This window comes from Castor canadensis, chromosome 9 (genome assembly GCF_047511655.1).
Source record: "Castor canadensis chromosome 9, mCasCan1.hap1v2, whole genome shotgun sequence".
NCBI lineage: Eukaryota > Metazoa > Chordata > Mammalia > Rodentia > Castoridae > Castor > Castor canadensis.
Window position 1 is genome coordinate 18,124,017 of NC_133394.1, and position 22,826 is coordinate 18,146,842.

General features: G+C 39.6%; 1 protein-coding gene across 7 annotated transcripts in view; it reads right to left on the reverse strand.

The window, feature by feature from the left end:
- Lrba (LPS responsive beige-like anchor protein) overlaps positions 1–22,826 on the reverse strand; it is a 615,537-nt gene that overhangs the window by 36,426 nt on the left and 556,285 nt on the right. For all 7 annotated transcript variants that reach the window (XM_074041265.1, XM_074041269.1, XM_074041267.1 and 4 more), the window contains 3 exons: positions 10,520–10,609; positions 5,844–6,021; positions 1,006–1,068 (listed from right to left, as the gene is read on the reverse strand). In XM_074041265.1, coding sequence (XP_073897366.1) covers positions 1,006–1,068; positions 5,844–6,021; positions 10,520–10,609 — 331 coding nt within the window. The remainder of the gene's footprint in view (positions 1–1,005; positions 1,069–5,843; positions 6,022–10,519; positions 10,610–22,826) is intronic.

The following is a 22,826-nucleotide window of genomic DNA, read 5'->3' on the forward strand; positions in this document are numbered from 1 at the left end:
ATGTCTGGGATTTTAAAATAATGAATCTGCTCATTCATATGCTTTCTTCAAAAATGGTAACATTCTAATGAATTTATTTCTGCAGGTGAAATGTGGCAAAATTATAAAGCAAAATTATAAAGCAAATGCTGGCAGCCTATGTCATAGAGAGGCAATTGGGCTTTTTATTCTAAAAGTTGCTAAGCAGCATCTTCCTCTCAAGGCTTCACATTCTGGGTGATGCGGTGTGAAACCCACACACATAAGGGTGAGGTTTGAGCTAGCCTACTCGCAAGCATGACAGCAATCAAACCCTGAGCCACCTGCTGCAGACGCTCTCACTTCTCCCAATGGCTCTTTCTGATCTCTTCCCTATTGTTCCCTCTGAAAAATTTAACCTCCAATGGCAGTTTATTGGGCTGTAGGACCCTAGGAGAACGAATGCAAATATCTTAACACTGCCATTGGCTGGGCAATATATTTCAACTTCGGAACTGTTCTGCAAGTGCACATTAATCCCCTCAGACTGAACAGAGGGTCCAGAAGAAAGGATTGATCTCCTTTAATGATGAAACCCTGGCACTACAGTTTTATTTCTCACAACATAGTACTAAGAACCCCACTGTTATTATGAAAATTTCCCTAGCTGAGGACTCCAGCACATTACCCGTGCACCAATTCATCAAAACGTGCCTCGCTCCTGCTCATCAACAAGTCTGAGTGATGAAAAGATCCAATATTATCCTGACAGTGCTTCACCCGCATTCTCAATCACACATTATTACAGCATCCATATTAATTTTCGGTGACACTCGTCCTAGGCCTGTTCAAATTAGGCAAACCAACGAGGGGGAGTTGATGAAATACCAGCATAGCCACAGCTCATTGCATTCCAATTTGCATGCAAATGGTTTATCAGGAAAATTCCATTCCCAGCAACCAGCAAGTGAAAAACAACTGTAATCTACACTTCAGGGCCACCATACAGCGCTTAATGAATCGCAGAGAGAGGAGGAAGTGACAGACCTATGAGAGGATCGATTTCCACTGGCAGCTGGTATGGCTGGTCTGGTACAGCACCTTGATGAGCTGGAATTCACAAAAGATAAAAAAAAAAAAAAAAAAAAAAGGCAGGATTATTTTCACATACTAAATGACATAAAAAATGTATAAATCAAACCTTATGTAGAATTGTTTCCAACCTCACAGTCTCTTGTGCAGTTTTGTGAAATTCAAAGAACAAAAATCCAGGTGCTTTTATGGCTAGCTTATTAAACATTTATTTTAGATTAGTGCTGTTCTGAACATGTGCCATCAGCAGTGGCTCCAGTCCTAGGCCATAAGCTATAGCAGATGCTTGACTGGCAACCTCTGATGCTGCAACAAAACAAAATTAAGTGGTAAAGCGTGCTGAAAACAAAACGTGACAGCCATCTGCTGACTGTAGCAAATACTATTTTTTCGTTACTTCTTAAAAAGGCAGTTTTGAATGCTGCAGCACAAAGGATCCACAAAAACGCCAATTTATGATAGAGAAAGAGAAAGTTCTAAGTCAGGGAACATTTAATGTTTCATCCATCACTTAAAAATCAATCAATAGAAAGCTTGACTAAAAATAAAGAAAACTATCCACAGATAAATGTTTTAGTTAAATGCATTTGGCTGAAATGTTTTCTTAAAGATTGGATTGAGGGTTTTAAAAAAAAGTTTTATTAATATTTAATAGTGCCATGGTTTCAATTTAAAAGTACCCTGAGAAGCAAGTGAGTTAGAAAAATTAATTCATACTAAGAATAGTTTGTGTCGTTCTCAAAATGGCTTTAACTTATTTTGTAATTGAAAAGAGATTTTAAAGAGATTTCTTTGATAGAGGTAGAAGGACTTTAGGTGGAGAGGAATTGCCCCTGGCTAGCTATGCAACCACTGGCAAATCATAAACGCTAAAATAAAGGTTTTGGAACAGATGATCTTCGCTTTCTTTTCCAAATTATTTTCCCCAAATGACTCTGTCATTCACCCTGTTCAGTATCTGCCTTTTAGATTCATAGCATTTATACTATGCTGTTTGGTTGATATTAAAAGCTCTGCTTAATACTATCACATTTAAGGAAATCTTTCTGACTGACCTTGAAGGACTGAAAATTAAAAGGGGACACATTGCAATGAGTTCATTAGATTATTTTAAAACTTCTTATGCCATATTTTCCCTAGTTAGTAAAGGCCAGCTATTGAAAGATGTTTAGAATATCATTAATTCTGATTAATACTGATTAATACTCAGGTTTTCCTGAGTAAGTACAATATTGGCACTAAAAATTATAGATGAGTGTGCGTAAGAAATTAAAGGGTCTCCTGCTTAAGAAATCACAGGATGCTCACAGGCATGGTCAGTGGAAATGCACCACAGTCTCTGGTCCGCCCAGCAGGGCCATTTACTTCCAGTAATACCAGTGTCAATCAACACTAACATGCTGAGAACTTTTCTCTTCTCTGGACCATAGAAACACTAAAGCCCAAATGTCAGTGAAAGAGGCTTAAAGTAAGTTTAGTTAAGTCTCCAATCCTTCTTCTGCCACTACCTGCCTGGTGGGGCCCTGGGCAACTTATATAGCCTCTGTGTTTCAACTTCCTAATGTGTAAAATAGGTTAGAGGGGTTAAGTTGGACCACAGGAAATGGGCGACAACTGACCACCTTGACCTATGGAAACCAATGTCATATCATTCAACCTAAATATGGAATGTGCACCCTCAAGTTGTGGAGGGGATTGAGTTAGTAAACATAAAACGATCAAAATGGTACTTAGAATTTAGAAAATGCTCTATAAACATTAGCTGTTGTTATTTTACTTTGGGAAAGTTCTTCAAAGTCCTTTGAATGAGGTGGAAGACAAAATTGTCTTCTTTTTCTTTTCTTTTTTTTTTTCCAGTGGTGGGGATTGGGACTGAACACGGGGCCCTGAACATACTTTGCTCTCTGAGGTACATTCCCACTGTTTATTTCTAACAAAGGACACAGACATTACTCAAGGAAATGACAAGAGCTAGGTGACTAATGAATGAGTTATGGAGCTCACTGTTCCTAAAATTTAAGAAAAAATGGTGTAATATGAATTTGACACTTCCTGAAGAAAAGCTGTTAGGGATTTCTAATGTTAAATCAAGGCATACTGACAGATAAAGACAGGACAAGACAGGATAAAATATCAGAATCATGTAGACATACCTGAAGTGAGCCACAGATTTAACACAAAGGCTGCTTAATATTTTTAGGGGCAGCTCAGAATTGGAGCTCATGTTCTGGAAAGATAACCTCCTGTGGTGAATTCCCATGTTATCATTCTTTGTACATGTCTGGCAAAGAGTTGTGTCACACTGTGAAGGTGGCATGCATGTGAAGAGCAGGGACAAATGCCACTGATGACACAGGCACATGCATAGTAAAGGCCACTAGGACAGGCAAAGACTGCAGAATTCTGTGTTGTTTGCAGAACCTGGTTCTTACCTCACAGAAAGGTGAGCCTGGGATGGGGGCAGTGGGATGAAACTGAATGGCATTAAGGGCCCACACCCTATTGTCCATACTTACAGAAAAAACTGCACATGGGGACAGAAGCCCTAGCCACCAGGCACTGAGAGAAGCAGGCTGTGTAGTCAGGGACATGGGCTTGCTCAAAAGAGGGATGCTGGGTGTTTGGGCACCAATGATTCAGGAGCAGCAGCCTGGGAACTTGGGTATCAGCTGGAGGTGTAGGTGTCCTGTGGGTCCTGCTGAGCTAGCTCTTCCAGAAACTGATGCGGGGAGGGCAGCTGAAAAGGCTTGTCTTTACCTACACGCTGTCACTCAGTTTAAAATGAAGTTCTCAGGGCTGTCACAAACAGCCACCTAGGACAAGCACCATTTGTGATGGTCGTGTTATCACACACTAGGACATCTGCAAAACTCCAAGGGCTACTGCTCATGGAGTAGGTAAATATACTAGAGGTAATGTATGTGACAGAACACACCACTTAGAAGCAGCATGTCCTTCTTCTAATGAGCAGTAATTAGAAAAACAAAAAAATCACATTTCTGAAGTCTTTAGTTGTCCAATGTGTGCACACAGGGTAAGTTCACTTGAAGAAAAAAAAGAATAAAATGACCTCATAATAGATCTAAATACCTGCCTCAGTTTTTACTGTCTCTACTTTCTCTGAAATTTGTTTTTAATCAAATGTTAGCATTTCTTCCCATTGTTTCATTTGCAATGGCCAGGAGAATAGCTATATTTGATCAATTCCGACCCCAATCACAGATTCTTTGTGATAAATACTTTGCAGAGCTTAGTATATCATGTTTTTGTTTAACTATCTTTTGTTCCATTCTAAAATCACTTGCATTTAATTTGGAAGAGGCCCTTATTCAGGAATTTATACTTTTGGTAGGGGTTAGAACTGGGGTTTGAACTCAGGGTCCCAAGCTTGCTAGGTAGACACGCTACCATTTGAGCCACACTGCCAGCCCCAATAATTTATCCTTTTTTTTTTTTCAGTGCTGGGGTTTGAACTCAGGGCCTATACCTTGAACCACTCCACCAGCACTTTTTTTGTAATGGGTTTTTTCGAGATAGGGTCTTGTGAACTATTTGCATGGGCTGGCTTCGAACTACCATCCTCCTGATCTCTGCCTCTTGAGTAGTTAGGATTACAGAAATGAGTCACTGGTGCCGGGCATTATCTATACTTTTACAACCATTTCAGGCATTCTAATCTGTAGTGCCTTATTAACTTTATAGAGTTAATGACAAGTTAACAGGATATTAAAATCTATCTTTTAAGCCAGGAGTGGTGGCACACACCTGTAATCCCAGCACTTAGAAGGCTGACGCAGAACCAGCGCAAGTCTAGGCCAGCCTGGGCTGCATAGTAACTTGGAGTCCACTCTGGGCTACAGAGTAAGATCCTGTCTCAAAAAAAAAAAGTTATATATTTTAAAACTTCCTAACTATAACAATGGCTTGGGAGGCGAGAGTGGGGTGGGGAAGGCCTAAAATCTCCAGGACTTTAGAAGATTTTCCTATTTCTTAAAAATTTCTTTTTAAACTAGTGGCCAAAAAGAGCCAGGCCCCAACATTCTGGCTCTAATGAAATGCAATAAATCATAGAGGGGAGTCATGAAATGTGAATCAGAAAATGAGCTCAAACTCTGCAAATGACTGGCCATATGAGATGGAAGTTCCCCTACCCCAGGTCCAGTTGCAGTGGACCTACTACCACCTCTTCCAGTAACGCCTCTTCCAACATGGATGGCTTTTATCTCAGTTGACCGTGACTATTTGGCACTCAAAGGTATTGACAGTTATGCAGTATTTGGGCTATGTAATTGAAGTGGTCCAGCATAAATGCTACCATGCCATGCACAAAAAGGTAACATTCTGGGCTGGGGATGTAGGTCATGGTAGAGTGCGTGCCTAACATGTAAGGCACAGTTCTACAAAAGGAAAAAAAAAGTTTCTGATAATCCAAAGTGTTTATCAAGTGTAATCCAAGTGAATGAGTGAAAAAAAGGGGAAAAAGATGTTACACATCTGATAAATGTGTAACATTTGTAGAGACAAGAGTACCATTTATTAGAATATTCTATTAGAAACAATATTTATTTCCAAGGACAAACTCAAACCACCAGGTGCTGAAGAACAGTTTATATTTTGATATTTGTATTATATGACTGAGGGGGAATTTCTTTAAGCCTGTCAAACTATTCCACATTTTGATTTGGACTACTATTGGGCAAGTCAAAGCTTAAGTGTTGAGACATATACCTCAATGGATATTGTAGTTTCTTTCTGCAGTGTTCACCAAGTACCATGACATGTACTTTACTCACCAGGAAGGTTATGCCACTTGTTCACGGCGAAGAGCCTATTAGCAGTGACAGTGATCACAGCAGGTGTTGCCAAACCAGGCTGGGTGTTGGCTGCCACGTGGGTGACTGGGGAGTTGGAGGGGAACTTTAAAACCATGATAACATCCTGCTGGGCTTGGTCTGTGAACATCAGCGGGCTCTGCAGGAGGAGACACTGTTGAGTGGGCAAGACAAGACCCAAGTATACCAGAAGGAAACAAAGGAGGGCAAGAGGGTGCAGGAGAAGAGGATGATCATGTCAACACAACTGCAAGGCGAACAGGGAACTCAGGAAGGCTCACAGACATCCATCATGATTTGCTTTTTACATGGCACTAGTAGAAATTTTTGGTGACTAAAGTAGAATACATTAACAGAAACACTTTAAAAATCTATAAAAGTTTTAGCTCCTCTTCCTTGCCCACTGCCATGCAATACTAAAAGAATGACTTGATTTAGGTTCTAAATAACCAAGTATTGGGGATTAAATTAAACCATTCCCGTTGCTATCATGTAATGATCTTTCAGTTTTAGTACAAAAATAAAAATAAAAAAGAATAAGAATAGGCAATAGAAATAAAAGCAAGTCAAGGTAATTTTTAAAGTCCATCAAAAGTGATCTGAGTTAGCATGAAGATTTTGACAACTAAATAAAGAGATAACTAAAACAAATATATTTATAAACAAGTTAGGCAGCATGCATGTATTATGATAGAGAAACAATTTATGAATGCAATACACAAACTTAATTATAAAGGGGTTTCAAAGCAATGCATAATTAAATGGACTTGTAAAAACAATATATTTATATAGTGCACCAAGTCATAAACACTGCCTATTGTAATGCAAATGCCACCGCTTTCCAGTAGCTAGGGAGAAAGAGAAATACCTAGACGCCCCCTCCTCCCTCTTGGTAAGGAAACTAAAGCTCAAGACTTTTTTGATTTGTGCTTTTAGAAGCAGAAAATAATTGAAAATGTTAAACGAAACACTGTCTGTTCTAATAACCGGCCACAAAAATAAATCCTGAAAACTCCTAAAGATTTGTAACATTCTACCACCATATGTCATAATCCGAGACACATGCAACACTACTCTGATTTACTGGCTTTATTTATATTTTGTGGTAGTCTCCTATTGTGCTATAATTGCATTGTACATTTTCAGCAATTCTCTCCTACAATGTCTATTTTTCTAATAGCTGATTAGTATCATTCAGAATTGAAACATTTGATGAAATACTTCTGGCTGCTTCCCTACTGCCGTATTTCAAGACACCAGGTATATGTAAACGTGCAGGCACATATATTTAACACGTATTTATTCAGAACTGCTAATAAAAAATTAAATACATTTGCATTTTTATTATCAGTCCTTTTAAAAAAGTTATTAAGAGTACTTAGAAAAACATATTGCACTAAGAATTCCTATTTGCACTCCTTGCATAAAGGTGTAAATAAAGGCAACTAATAAGCTACCCAGACACCCTTCTGAGCAAGTGGCTAAAAGCCAATCAATATTATGAGTTAATCCTCCCTGGATGCTCATTCAATTAAAGGTGTCAGTAATGCCTCATCTGATGTGGCCTCAATTAAATCCAACTATCTGATGGTGTGAAAACACAGGGGGATACAGCAACAGCAGCAAAACCAGACAAATAGGCAGCCTTCATGTGCTGCTAATTACTACACCTGGTGTATATTATGGCTCGTGCACTTAACGCAGCACGAGGTGGCTTTAATTTCTGCTATATTCATATGTGTGTGGTAGGATGCGTTGATAGTTGATGGGGGAACTCATCTGAATTTTAGTAAAGACCTTAATAAACATGTGGACATTTGATTTTTAAAACCCCTAATATCAGTAAGTAATTTCTCCCATACAAAGAGCCACTTATATGGTTTTTTAAGGAATTCTGTGAAATGAGGGGTAAAAATGAGAAACAAGGAGCAACAACGTCATATAAGTTAATCTCAAAGAAATCCTGGGAAAAGGAAATGAACATCAGTTCAGAGTACTAAGCCTTATTTTTTAATTACATAGTTTGTAAATAATATTTACTATAGTCAATTTGTAAACTCTGAGAAAATCAGTGTACAACATAATCAAAAGTCTCTCCAAAAGGAAATTCATACATATTTCTGAGCTTAACAGCTCATACTGTAAATATAATTAGGCTTGAAGTGAGTAAGTCCAATGTTTATGCCCTGAAAAAAACACACAAAAAAAACTCTAATGCGTAGGGAGAATGTCTTGTTTACACAGAGACCCTGGAGGGCCAGCTCTTTGCCACATGGCAAAGACAAGCTACTTTCCCCAGCAAGCTGCAGGCGCCATATCCACAACAGTCCACAGCAGTCTTACAACCAGCTGTCCCCCCTTGTCAGTTCCTGAACATCCATTACAACGAGAGCTCCCAGGCAGGACTCTCCGGGAGCTCCATCATGCCCTTGGCTAAGCACACGTATGAGGAGTCAGGAATAAGGAGAGAACCCCTACCCTGTTGGGCTGGTTCTTGTACTGGCAGCAGCTGTGGGTGGGCAGAGCAACTGGTAAAACAAGAATAAGAGGAACAAATACTCTTTTCATCCTGGGTGCTTCGGTGAGCCACGTAGAAACTGTTAGCCAAATCTCATTCAGTGTTCCCCGATAAGTGTACGCCTGCTGACAATTCTGGTTTCTTTTTAACATGCCTTTCTTTCCCACCCATGCATGTGTTAGATGAAGAACAGAATTTATACAACACTGAAAAGGAGTTCAAGTACTCAATTCAGAGGATAAAGATACTGGGAAAGAGGGTGTCTCATTCTCATAGGAGCCTGCAACTGCCCAGCCCTCTCACTGTCATATACCTTACGAGCCATCACCTTTTGCCACGAGGGCTGTGCAGTGGGAATGGGTGCACTGCCCCAGTAACCATGCTGTGCAGTGACCCAGGAGATGGCAGTGTGCGGTGCAGGGGTTCCATCAGGCTGATCCAGGAACCCCAGTCTCACTGATGAGCTATTATTAAAACCATTCCCAAGCCCAAACGTTCGTTCCTACTGTTTTTATGGCATTACCTTCCATTGTCCTTGCTAAATATTTGCTCTTTGTGAAGTCTTTTGTCTGCTACTGTCACCTTTTATAAGTTCATTTAAATCTGATCTCACTGGTTTAAAAACACACAGGGAAAAGGTGATACAAATAATTTTTAAATGTCTATAGTTTATTTTTGTGTCCAATTCACAAAGAAAAGGGGAAAGAAAGGGGAAAACCTTGAATGAAGAAAAAAGGATGGATGACAAGGAGGGGAAAAGGGAAAAGAACAGAGAGAAAAGGGTGAGGTTGAAGAGAAAGGAGATAAAAGAGATCTGCCATATCTCTGTCTCTTGTCTACCTAGCTGCTGTTCCTTCCTTCCTATTATTTGTCACAACATGGAATTTGAATTTATCTTAAATTGTTCATAATATTTATGGAAATACAATGTTTTCTCTCTTCTTAATCTAAGGCAGTAATGATCAACCTATTTTATGAAGGACAGTTTAAGAAAAAAATTTCTATATTTTTAAAAAAATATTTTCATCATATAATTTGTTTCTGTGCCAAATATTTCTTTCTCATTTAAGAACTTCCTCCTGAAACTTCAGGAGCTATAAAAGTAGAAGGGCCTCATTATTTCCCAGCTTGAATCCTAATTCTGGGCTGGCTTTTGACTTGCTTTGAGCAATAGAATCTGAATACACGATGTGTGAGTTTGAAAACAGGCCTCAAGAAGTCTTGCTAAGTCTGTCTTCACTGTCTTATGGCACCATAGGAGTGGGTGGGCTAACTTTCTGCAGGATGAAAGACCACATGGAAAGAAAAGCCCAGACATCTCAGCCTACACCAGCAGTGCCTGGGGAAGCCGGAAGTAAAGAGTAGAAGACATACCCCTGAAACCCTCAAAAGCAAGAGAAATTAAAGAAATCACCCTTTTAACTCTCTTAAGTTTTCATGTGCCAAACCATCGCTCCTCCTCTCCAGGTCTCTGGCCTTCCGTAATAGTACCCTACATGTTAGAGCTAGTTTTAAAATTCCCCAAATGAAAATACGTGTCGGGATGTCAAGAATGAATACAGCTGGGGGCGAATACGATGGAAGCACTTCACATATGAAAAAAGAATGAGAACAGTTAAAAATTGTTTAAAGGTGGGGAGCACAGAAAGGGTAAAAGAAGGGTGAATTTGATCAAAGCACATTACATGCATGTACGAAAATATCACAATGAAACCTCTTTGTATAATTAATATACTCCAATTAAAAAAAGAGAAGAAAGAACACAATAGCAAAACTAATCTAGAAATTCGTAAGATGAAACCAGAGAATTTATTATCCCTAGGCCTGGAGTCCTTTGTCCTACAGTGTGGAGACATGACAGTTATGGGCCTTTTACTTCTGTAACGCAAAGCATGAGGAAAGACTAGTGCAAGGGGCTGTTTTCTTTTTCAAAGGTTCCAGGAGAGAAAAGAATGAAATAATGTTTGCTGGTTGTGTGCAGCTAACACACACTGCATAAGAGCAGGCCAGGGTGGTCGAGAATCTCAAGCATGATGAAAGGACTGTTGTGAATATCAGTCGCAGTCGAAAGAGACAGAGACAGAGAGAGAGAGAGAGAGAGAGAGAGTGCAGCACTTACCGCTTGCATGGCAGAACCTCTGGGAGGATGAGGCTCGATGAGGAGTTGAGAAGGTGTCTGTCCAAAACTTCGGATTTGAGCTTCGACAGCCTGAAAAAGGCACAGACAATTGTGGGGTTAAGTGCTACTAACTACAGGCAACAGAAGCACAAATGCCATCTGAGAGTGCCATGCCAACTTCGCTTGTTCCATGTTGAAGCCAACCTGTGTCTTCACAGTGCGGCTAGGTACCTGACAAAGGCACAGGACACCAGGTAACCCTGCAGTACTGTGGAACTGTTCCTGTATAACTTTCAGCTTGCTCAGTGATGTCAAACAGAGAGTGGCTACTGCCATCACTGGGTGTCCTTTTGGCTTCCTCTACGACTTCCTCCTTCTTTTACAGAAATACAGAAAAACTATTGCTGCTTTGATTCCAGGCCCTGTTTCCTCCTGGGAAGCAGAAAGAAGGAAAATAATGGCTTGATGCTATGTTACTTTTACCACAGGAAGAGTTTTATTGTTGATGCCTTTTTGAACCTAGCACCTCGGGAGGCTAAATGACAAAGTGAAAGCCATGTGTTGTGTCCAAGCATTAGACAATTAAACCAGGGGCGAATGAAGCACAAGGAGTGTGCGAGTACAGCCTTCTAGAAAGATGCATGCATGTCTCTTTTGCAAGCACAGCCCAGTTGGCTGTTACTGTATCCCATGCACAGATACCTACTTCCCAGACCCCTCAAGTGGGAAACCAATACATATCCACTGCTCTCACGATCCATAATGGTTTATTTACTAGTTTATGTCTGTCTCTTCCCACTAAATGACATGATACATGAAAGCAAGGCCCTTATGCTATTTTTGTCACTGTTAGATCTCTGAACTGAGTGAATGAACAAATATTATAGGAAGTGTGAGAGGAGAAAAGGAAGCAAAGATATATAGGGGCACTTCAGGAATACTATATTCTTCTAGTATTCTTTTTTTTTAAATTTTTTTTGGTGATACTGGGGTTTGAACACAGGACCTTGCACTTGCTAGATAGGTACTCTATCACTTGAGCCACACCTCCAGCCCTTTTTGCTTTAGTTATGTTTTAGATAGAGTCCTTGGCTTTTTTTCTCTACCCTCTTTGAGGCCAGCCTCAGACTGCAGTCTACACTTCCCATGTAGCTGGGTTTAACAAAAGTAAGACACCACACTTTGGCATGTTCTTTGAGATAACATCTTGCTAACTTTTTTTCTTGGCCTGGGTTGACCTCTAACAGTGATCCTCCTGTGTCAATCTCTCAAGTATCTGGAATTTCAGAAGCGAGCACTGTGCCTGGCAACAGTACAGTGCTCTTATCTCCCAGGCTAAAAGGATAAAAAAAAAAAGCCCTCGAATTCGTAAGAGAATGTGTTCATCGTGTCATGTTTTCAAGACCTAAGAAAGTAAGTCCACAATTTTTATATGTTCTGCAGGACCCTCACACTGTAGGCAATTAATAAATCATAATCTAGGAAATATAACCATTATCTAGCACTAATTTCTTTTGTTTTTATTTGATAAGGATAGCACTAATGGTCCTTCACAAGATCCTTGTAAGAAATAATGATAGGGGCAGGTATGGTGATGCCTACTTGTAATCCCAGCTACTCAGGAGGCAAAGACAGGAGGGTCATAGTTCAAGGCCACTTTGTGCAAAGCTGGCAATGTTCTATCTCAAAAGCAAGTGGGTGTAGTGGGGCAGGCCTGTGGTTCCAGCTAGTCAAGAGGCAGAGGTAGAAGGATGGTCAGGACCAGCCTGGGAAAAGAGTTAGCATAAGACCCTATCAGAAAAACAAACTAAAAAAGCCAAAGGACTGGGATCATGGCTCAGGTGGCAAAGCATTTGCCTAGCAAATGCAAGGCCCCAACTTCAATCCCCAATAACTACCCACCCAACACACAGAAAAGAAGCAATGCTAGTATTTATTCATTTATGCATTCAACGATCCTGAGCGATATAAGCAGATCTAGTAGGTCTTTTTTTTTTTCCCTCCACTTGAACCATGCACTGTTTTTGCTTTAATTTTTTTTCTTGCTTTTGCATAATGCTGGCCTAACTTGGGACTATGACCCTCCTACCTCTGCCTCCTGTGTAGGTGGGATTAGAGTGTAAGTGTGGCATTTTTTGTTGTTGTTGTTGTTTTGAGATAAATCTTACTAACTTTCTTGCTCTGGTTGGCCTTGAACTAGGATCCTCCTGTCTCCACCTTCCAAATAGTTGGGCTTATAGGTATGAATCACCACATTGCTTTTCTTTTGAGATGGGGGTCTTGCTATATAGCCAAGGCTGGCCTTAAAATCTTGTTTCTCCTGTCTCAACCTCTGAAGGCTGGGATTACAGGTATACACAATCATGTCTGGCCTTCTATTTAAGTTTTACGATTTTTGTTCTTGAAAAATAGGTTAACATGGGGAGAAGGACAAATGTATTTGGAAAGCTGAATAACACTTTGATGCTGAGTAAGTTAAAGGTGTGCTCTACAATCTGCAGAAGCAGAAAACCTTGACCGCATCGCTGTGAAAGACGGTTAAGGAGGTGGAGGAAGCATGGGCCATGTTCAAATCCTGAGTCTATACTATTTACAAACTATGTGATCCAGGTAACTTACCTAACCTGGGTTTCAGTGTTCTCTCTTGAAAAGCAAGATTAAGAATGGAGTAGATGACAAGTATATAACAGGGCAAGTGCCTGGCATAGATTACACTTTCAATGTGCAGTCAGGAGATGCTTACTGAGGGTTCATTTAGTATTGCTATTTACCAGAAACTTCTAAGTCATTTATTTCCTATCAATTAATCTTCAAGTTTTATGATGTCAGTGGTTTATTGTCTCATGTTATAAATAAGGCAAGTAAAGCGCAAAGACCTTGACTGTCTTGCACAAGGCCACATAGCAATTAAATGGCAGTCTCAACATGTGCACGGAGCAGCCTAGCACTTGCGCTCACTGTCAACCTGAAAGCCCACCCACCTCCTTATTGGTTTTATGCCAGGCAACAGAAATGAGCACAAAAAAACCCATGTGCTTACAGACTATGAGTTTATAAAGTATCTTCATCATGTCATCATCATCATGTCTTCTCATTTCTATACACAAAGTGTGTTCAGACACGAGTAATCGAGCAGCATGACAAGGCAAGGGTTGACTCAGTGAGAGATAGGCTGGCCTAGGCAACAGGAAGTGAGGACAGGGACTGGGTCCATTTTCAGAACAGCATCTAAAATACTTTTGGATGGGATGAAATTCATCTACGATTAAACATCAAGGACAATCTTGAGAAAGAAATCAGAAAACGGCAGGAGATGCCTCAAGGTGGCCATGGAGAAGGAGGCAGCAGCAGTGCTGGTGTGTGCTGTGGACTTAGGGGCTGAGTTCCAGAGGACAGCCTTAGTTTTCTTTTCAGCAATAGCTATCATTGCCAGGGCCTTTCCTTCGTGCCATCTGTGGCCCCTTGCCCAGCAGGCCCACGTTCTTTCCCTACTAAAAGGGAAGGATAAATGATCCTCTGGTTCTATGCTCAGCACTGAAAACAAAAAAGTGGGAGGGTGATACAGAAAACGCACTGCTTCAACACTTGGCCTATGGTGGGAGATGGCTCAGAGCACTAACCCTGGCCCTGCCATTTATATGCACTTTGACTTTGGGCGGTAGCTTAATCTCGTTTCCCTTCTATAAAATAAAGATTAATCACAATATGTAGCACATACAGTTGCTTGGAAAACTAAGTGGATAAAGCATAGGAAGTGTTTAGCATAGTACCTGGCACATACAGAGGGCTAAACCAAATGCTAGATTATTGCTAGGTTTGGGATTTCGTCTGATTCCTATTGAAGACAGCTAAAATGGGGAAGGAAGAAATGATTCAGGACTTGATATAGGAAGACAATGGTGAACACATTATTTTAGGAAATTGAAATTTGGTTCAGGATTTCAAAGTACACTGCAGAGCTAAGAGCTCAAAGACAGACAGATCTCCTCAGGGTTTCAGAGAACAACCCAAAACATAAGTAGTTATAGAAAGGGATGGATGTCCTGGGGAAAAATCAATAGGTCTTAGAAACTGATGACTTTGAGCAATGAAGAAAAAAGACAAAATCCTTCCTCCTTCCCTCCCTCCCTCCCTTATTCCCTTCTTCCCCACCCCTTCTCTCTCTTAACTTGGAGGTTTCAGAGAACAGTAAAGCAATGAACAGAAATAGGAATTTGTGTTGGAGCACGTTGGACAGTAAATTTTTTGTCAGACTCATAGAATCTGAAGCCTGATGTGCAAAAGAAAGTTAAAGACCAGCTCTGAGGTGAGATATCAGAGGTATTGATTTTGTGTCATTCAGTCAAGAGAGAAATTTAAGCCAGTGGATTTTGATCTTGACTTCTTGCTGTGTATGTGTGCTTAGGCAGCAGAAATGACTTGCTTTTTGAAATAAAATCTTATGTGAAACCTCAGTGTATAAAAAACATGGAGATAAGACTCCTCCATGTACAGGAGGATGAGGCCATCCTTAGCAAGCCTCCTCAGCAGCCCCTGATGATTCTGAGAAGGGTTAACGCTCCAGAGCACAGATGATACCACCAGTGAAGCCCCAGGAAGAAAACACGTGAGATGCACACAAAAGGACCCATGGCTGAGTCTCAACCAACACTTAGATTTCAGGTCTGGTCTGAAGAAGGAATGAAGAAGACAGAGAAGGGGAGGTTAGAAGGTGGGTAGGAGGAAAACAGTAGAGGGAGCCATGGGATGATTATTCCAAACAGAAAACAGCTAATGATGCCAACAACTACAGAGAAACTAACATGGACATCATGGCCTGTGAATCTTTACTACAGGCAAAAATGCCATGTAACTGCTCTTAACACTGAATACTGTCTTACAGGTAATACTGTTTTGAAATGAAAGGATATAGGGTCTCGGGGGTGTAACTCAGGGGTAGAGAGCATAGTTGGCATGTGTGAGGCCCTGTGGTTGATTCTCCAACAAAATAAAGAAAAGAACGAAGGAAGGGAAGGAGGGAGGGAAGAAAGGAAGGGAGGGAATATGAATGATGAGACAACTTTCAAAAATGCCTATCTCTTCTTTGTAACAGATCTTAAAACTTCAGTCTTAATAGTATTGGCACACTATTGACTGCTTTAAGAAAAAGATTGTTTCAACTCACATAATACAGTGGTCTGATTATCTTAACTCAATGACAGAATGATCACAGGTTAAATTATAATTGATTTTCTTTCCAAATCATCAAGGCATCCTAAAAGACTATTAGCGCATTCTTAGACACAAAGGCTTTTACTTGCTGACTAACCTTGAGTTGGTGGTAATAAAAAAGTAATAGAAAGGGTTCTTCAAGTGTGAAAATTATGGTCTAAGACTAAAAGGTAATGACTGATCTCCAACCTTTGGTCACACTTTATGTCATCAACTGACAATTCCAGGTTTTAACCACTGTTTTAAAGTTCACCTGCCATTTTCCATTCATCTTGATCTCTGAGGCAGTTTATAATTGCACTCTGATTATACTGCTTCTTCACTCTCTCTTCTGTGGCTCCAATGGCTTTATTCTAGATTGGTTCACTATCTCTTGCTAACTTCTTTCTTATCCACAAATTAACTTATCACTGTGAGTTCTCTTTTTCTTTTTACCACTCTTGTTTTCCCAGTCTAAACTTCTTCTCTTGCAAATGTCTTCTATTGCACCTCAAACCTTACTTCTGTTTGAAAGATTTCCAGATCCATATGGAGTAGACTATCCATCTCTAGGAAGTGTCCATCTATGTCTTGCCTGCTTCCCTTCTGTGTGTACTATGTGCATGTCTCAGCATACCCAAAAATAAACATGCCTAAAATCCAGAAGAGCTGATTTTATTTTAGCATTCCTCAGTCAAGGGTTAGATTCCTCTTCTGGTTTTTTTGTAATGCTCAGAATCTTTCCAACATTAAAATCATTTCCCTTTCACTTCTTTTGTAAAGCTTCTCACATTCGTAATTCCTTTCTGAATTCAGGTCCCTCATACTTTCCAAGTACTGAGTACTGTGATTGTGTCTGTCTGTCACTCTCTGGTGGTACTAGAGATTGAACCCAGGGCTTCCAGTGCTCTACCTCTTAAGGCACATCCCTAGTCCTTTTGCTTTTAGTTTGTTTTTCAGATAGGGTCTTATGCTTTTGCCTGGCCAGCCTGGAACTGTGATCCTCCTATCTCTGCCTCCCAAGAAACTGGGACTACAGGTATGTGCCACCATGTCTAGCCTATGATTGTAGTCTCTTCACAGTGTTCTCCTCTATTGCTTTTTCCTTCAGTGTGAATTGAAAGAACTGAGTTTTCCCAAACTCTCCTTTGTGTAATTCTTCTGCTCAGTGTTGTCATGTGATTCTGAGTACTTAAAAGATAAAAGTCTATAATGCCAGGCACAGAAGGTTTTCCTACCTAACTTTTATTCCCCGTCCTTTATGCAGGTGTCAAACCTCTTCTGTCAAACCAGTTTTCCCCCGCAAATACAAGCCATTTCTGCCTCACATTTTTTTGTGTGCCACTGCCCCTCCTACAATGCTCACTCTTACCTTCAACTCTCTTTCCTTCCTTCTGAAAAAACTCAGCTTGAGTTTCACCTTGTGGACATAATATTTCCCAAATGTCACTGTCTGTTAATACTGCTGACTACAGTGTACACGTGACCCAGGCTTCCTGGCAATGCTAACCTGACAGAGTAGACAGTCTATCTCTACATATCCACTGTATAGGTTAGCAGTATTTCAGTGGTGTGTGCCTTGTACACAGTACTCCCACAAGAGTTTACTGAATGCTGATTACACAGCAAGCTAGCCGAGAACCTTGGTGACTCATCTAGATTCAAGATTGAGAGACAGCAAGCACAGTTCTTGATGAGAGCAAAAGGAGACTGTGAGGGAAGATGGGGAGCAGCACGTGAAGACTGGCATCTGCTACCATAAAAAACTACGTGAGTCTCTCAGGAATCCCTGAATGATGTCACTGAAGGCAGCAATTATTTTTTCAGCCCCAACACACTGAAGGATAACAGAATTCCAGTGTCTTACGACAGCAGAGACTGGTGAGGCCAAGTGAGATACTGGGGGGAATGCGTGATTTGAAAAGGCGCCTCAGGTACGTCAGGTTATTGTACTGTCTTTACTTTTCCATCCAGCCCTCTGTACAGAGCAGTGGGAAGTGCAGAGGCCTCGGTGAGGTCTGATAGCACAGGAGACACAAAGGTAGCTTACACCTGTATAAAGCCCAAGGAGGCAGGTGGTAAGAGGGAGCTTAACAAACTCTACCAGATGCCAAAACTGTTTTAAATAAACTCACCTTCATACAGAGTTCTGCTCCTGGATAATCTTTGAACATTTGCTTATTATGTAAAGTTGTTATTGTAGTGCATGATAATGAGTGCCTAGCTCCCTGTAAACCAGAAGTGGTAGATTACCTCTAAAGGGGTCAGTCTAAGCAATTTGCTAGGCAGATTGACTGAGAAACGAGATGGTATCCTTGCTGGTAAGCACTTTACTTCTGACCTCTCATGTACAACATAGTGAACATGAAAATGAAATGTGCTACGGTGACCAAAAGCATGAGCATCACATGGCAGACATCCTGGTTGTTTCCAAGGGGCTGGACATACACCTACTCTCAAGATGTTCAATTCTAAAGTGGCATATGTGATCATGTGACTTCCTGCAACAGAATCCTTCCGTCCTGGTGATGATGTGGCACCACAGTACAGGGTCACATATGCAGACACTGGAACCAGAAAGCCTCAGTACATCTCCACAGATCAGCCAAGTGACTGGGGGCCAGTTACTTGCTCTCTGTACCTTAATGTCCTCATCTAAAATTGTGATCATTATTGTGGATATTTTACTGGGGTGCTATAAGGTTTGAATGAGATAATATAAAGCACTTAGAACAGTTCCTGACACTTGGTAAGCTATTAGTAAGCGCTGGTGCTGTTACAATGTATACAGGAAAGCATTCCATAAATGTTACCAACAGTAATCCATCCCCTACTTGTGTTGATTTATCCTCAGCTAGTATCCCTCTCACATCATATGTGATACATAATGTGTCATCTTGCATTTAAACCCTGGTATATATATTTTATATTTTTTCTATTTCTGCTTTCTGCAGGGTTGCCTCCTTAGTTTTTAAGGCTAAGCTCAGGCTTCAGAGTAGGTGCTCAATAAATACTCACAGAATTACCTGCCATATAACTCAAACCTAACCCAGCAAGAACACAGCTGAGACACACAACACCATTACAGAGCAGCCTGGTATTGAAGAACACGCTCACTTAAACATTTCTACTAAAAAAGCTTGCTTTATTATTTAACATTCTTATTCATCAATTCCCAATTACTTCTGCAAATATCCTGTTACTATTCTCTGTAATAAAACCTCAATTTAGCAGGCAGCATTCCAGATGTTGAAATATGTGTGTGTGTGTGTGTGTATGTATACACACACACACACACACACACACACACACACACATAGAGAGAGAGAGAGAGAAAGACTATCCAAATACTTAAAAATATTCCAGTAAAACCACATACTTACATTTTTTAAACAGAATCTCCAATATTACCTAGAGAATTTATTATTGGATTTCCAAACAGAAATTTATGAAGAGATTTTCAACAAGTTTTGTATCCCATTGGTTTTTTGTGCCAACTATTTTCGTTGAGAGAGAGAGAGAATTTAGATAAAAACACCAGACAAAATGAAAGGAAGAAGTAAAAGAAAAAAAAGTTAAAAAAAAAGGAGTCTTGGCTTAGTGACAATGTAGTATTTGTCTTTTGCTTAGCAGAGACTATTTTAGCCTCTCTGAACTAGGCTTCTTAATCTAACAAAGGAAATAAGTGAACTTAGCACAACACTCAGTTACCAACAATAATTGTAAGACTTTATTTTAAGTCAGGGATTAGGATAGAATAACTTAAACATATGGATGCAGTTAATAGGTACCTGCTTTTTAAGCACGTGACTGTGACATGGCATTTTATGCTCTACATATTTACATATAAAAGCACTGTAACACTGGGAAAGAGAAACAGAAACTAAGTAACTTACTAAGAAAAATAATGCATCTATTAATATATCAAAATTTTCTGACATTACTATAATTAAGTTCTATAAAGCTGTCTTAAGATTCTAGTCCACTTCTATAACAAGGAATATTTAATAAGACTTCATGGTCTAGATTTCATTCCTCTCAATACTTATGGTCCCATTCAGATCCTCCAGTGATTTCTTCTGTTTCCTACATATCGTCTTCCTCCTGCCCTCTACACATTCGAGCTGAACCGGGACAACTGCTGGGTACCTGGCAGGCTCCCCTTGGCTACTTGATCAGCCTCAGTGTCCTTCATAGCCACTGTAAAACTCTAGCTTTGCTATCAGCAGGTTAAAAGAAATAAGTTACTAGTTATGTTTAAGTTTGCATTTCATTTCTATAGGTCAAAAGTCCTGACAACATTAACAGCTATGACCAAAAAAGGGTCTGTACCAAGTACTTGCAAAAATCAGATGGAAATCCCTGAAAACAAAAACCACCTACAGAACGCATATGGTCTTACATAGATGATGTGTCTAGCTGTTAAAAAATAGGAAAGAATGTCAGTTAAAAACACTTACGAACCAGCCTCCCTCTTAACCTAAGGAAAAAAATGCAGAATTGTATTTTAGTAGTTAGAGCCATAAATTCACAAAACGGAAAAAGCAGTAAATAAACCTGACTCAATTATTTAAATCTTTCAAGATTGAAATGTAAATATTCAGAGTACACTGTGAATTTTTAAAAATGCAGAATTCAAACTCAATAGTGCATAAATGTGCAAAATAGCTTTTTAGACAAAAGTGTAATTTTTAGTACTAGGATATGGAATTTTTAAAGCTTAATCAGATAAATCTTCAAAATATAGATCAGTGGCTAATTTCATCAGCAAAATATGCAGAATAATCTACATAGAAGAAGGAACTAATGAAGAAATAAGTGAAATGTAACAAAAGGAATTTCAAATTAATAGGGTCTTGATACACTTACCATTTTAATTTTGAGAAATTAGACACAGAAAAAAAATCTAGAAATTTAGAATGTTTTCAAAAACATTAGGCTACAGATTGCACTTCTATAAATTTTCATAAGGAAAGAATCAGAGGGATGCAGAATGAGTTAGGTAGGAAAATCATTACTATAGAACTCTGTGAAGAGTAAAAATCTGGAGGAAAAAAGTTATCTAAATAAACTATGATAAAGGAATATTATGCAGGCATTAAGATGAATGAGTTAAGCTGAATGTATCCTACATGGACATTTGTCTATAACATATTGATGAAGAAAAATTGTAGTTACCAAAAGTATATATACTTTGACCTTATGTAAATTAAGAACAAATATACATGAAACATACGTTTACATGTGTTATGTGAATACACACATGCTTGCATGCACAATCTGGAAAAGTCTGTGCAAACTTATTAGTAGCTGCTCTCTCTGGTGAATGAAGCATGAAAATATTAGCAAAATAAAAATTCACAGTTTCCTTACTACTACACCACTTGACATCTGACATCAGGATGGATACTTTTAAACTAAAGAACAAAAATTTCCTTTTTACTCATATGTGGACATTAGATCAAGGGCAAACACAACAATGGGATTGGACTATGAGCACATGATAAAAGCGAGAGCACACAAGGGAGGGGTGAGGATAGGTAAGACACCTAAAAAACTAGCTAGCATTTGTTGCCCTTAACGCAGAGAAACTAAAGCAGATACCTCAAAGCAACTGAGGCCAATAGGAAAAGGGGAACAGGTACTAGAGAAAAGGTTAGATCAAAAAGAATTAACCTAGAAGGTAACACCCATGCACAGGAAATCAATGTGAGTCAATGCCCTGTATAGCTATCCTTATCTCAACCAGCAAAAACCCTTGTTCCTTCCTATTACTGCTTATACTCTCTCTACAACAAAATTAGAAATAAGGGCAAATAGTTTCTGCTGGGTATTGAGGGGGTGGGGGGAGAGGGAGGGGGCGGAGTGGGTGGTAAGGGAGGGGGTAGGGGCAGGGGGGAGAAATGAACCAAGCCTTGTATGCACATATGAATAATAAAAGAAAAATGAAAAAAAAAATTTCCTTTTTATAGGAATCTGAAACTGAAGAAATATAAAAATCTTTTCTAAAAAGTCTGGTAATCCTTGACAATTTTTATGAAGTTTTAATTTGTCCATTAACATAATAGAAATATATTTTAATGATCTAAGAACTCCAGCTGATAAATTGGTCAAAAACTGTTGAATCAACAGACCTTATTAACAAAGTTAACTTTGTTATACTGAGCTTGCTTCTGTTTGATTCCAAGGAAGCCTCAGTTTTCATAATATTTAAATATTTAGAAAGGGCTGCCGTTTTTTAAGGTGAGTAATATGACTTCCTCCAACAGCGCTCAAAACGCATCAGGTGACTGGAGGCGTATACACGTTGTGATGTTACAAAGTTCAGAAAGAACAAAGAAAAAGAGTAGTATACTAAATAAAATAAAACTTATCTTAAAATAAGAATGATAAAATGACAGAGAACAAAAAACTGCAGGGATGTTAGAAGTATTTTAAGCAATATATCTACCCAAATAATGAAGAAGCATGGAGGTGGAACCTGAAATAATTGTAATTGTGGAAGCATACACAGGCCTCCCCACCAGTGCCTGGAGACAGAACCCATACATCCATACGTTCAAGGCACACTGAGCTGAGCCCTGCCCAGCCTCACTGCAATCTCAGCTTCTGCAGCTGTCCATCCACTACAGCATAATCCCAGCTGCCAATCTGAAGGAAACCAGCTAGTCAGAGCAGACACAACCAACAGAAACAAACGTCACTCAATAGCGTGCGGCGTTCATGGACAATTTCAAACAGTATCTCTGTCTAGGACACTGATGTGCTCATTCAAAACACCTCCACCTCTGGCTACTGGAAACAAGTAGATAAAGCAGCCTGCCTAGAAAAATAAGTGGAATGTCTTCAGAGATGTTGCCAATACCGAAGGCAAACGCAGTGAATGCACAGAAGTTCTTAAAGAAGAAAACAGGAGGGTTACTTTGCTGCATTCAGAAGGTTAGACTATTTCTCAGAACCAGACACTTCTGTTAAAACTATGTCATGAAAAGATGCAGTCATTTGGCCAAGCATTCCCACTATGTCAGTCCACAGAAGTAAGACTCAGTGAGGAATGAAGTGACATGCTCCTTGACTTTCAAGGAGTGAAAGTTGAAAGACAACACACACACACACA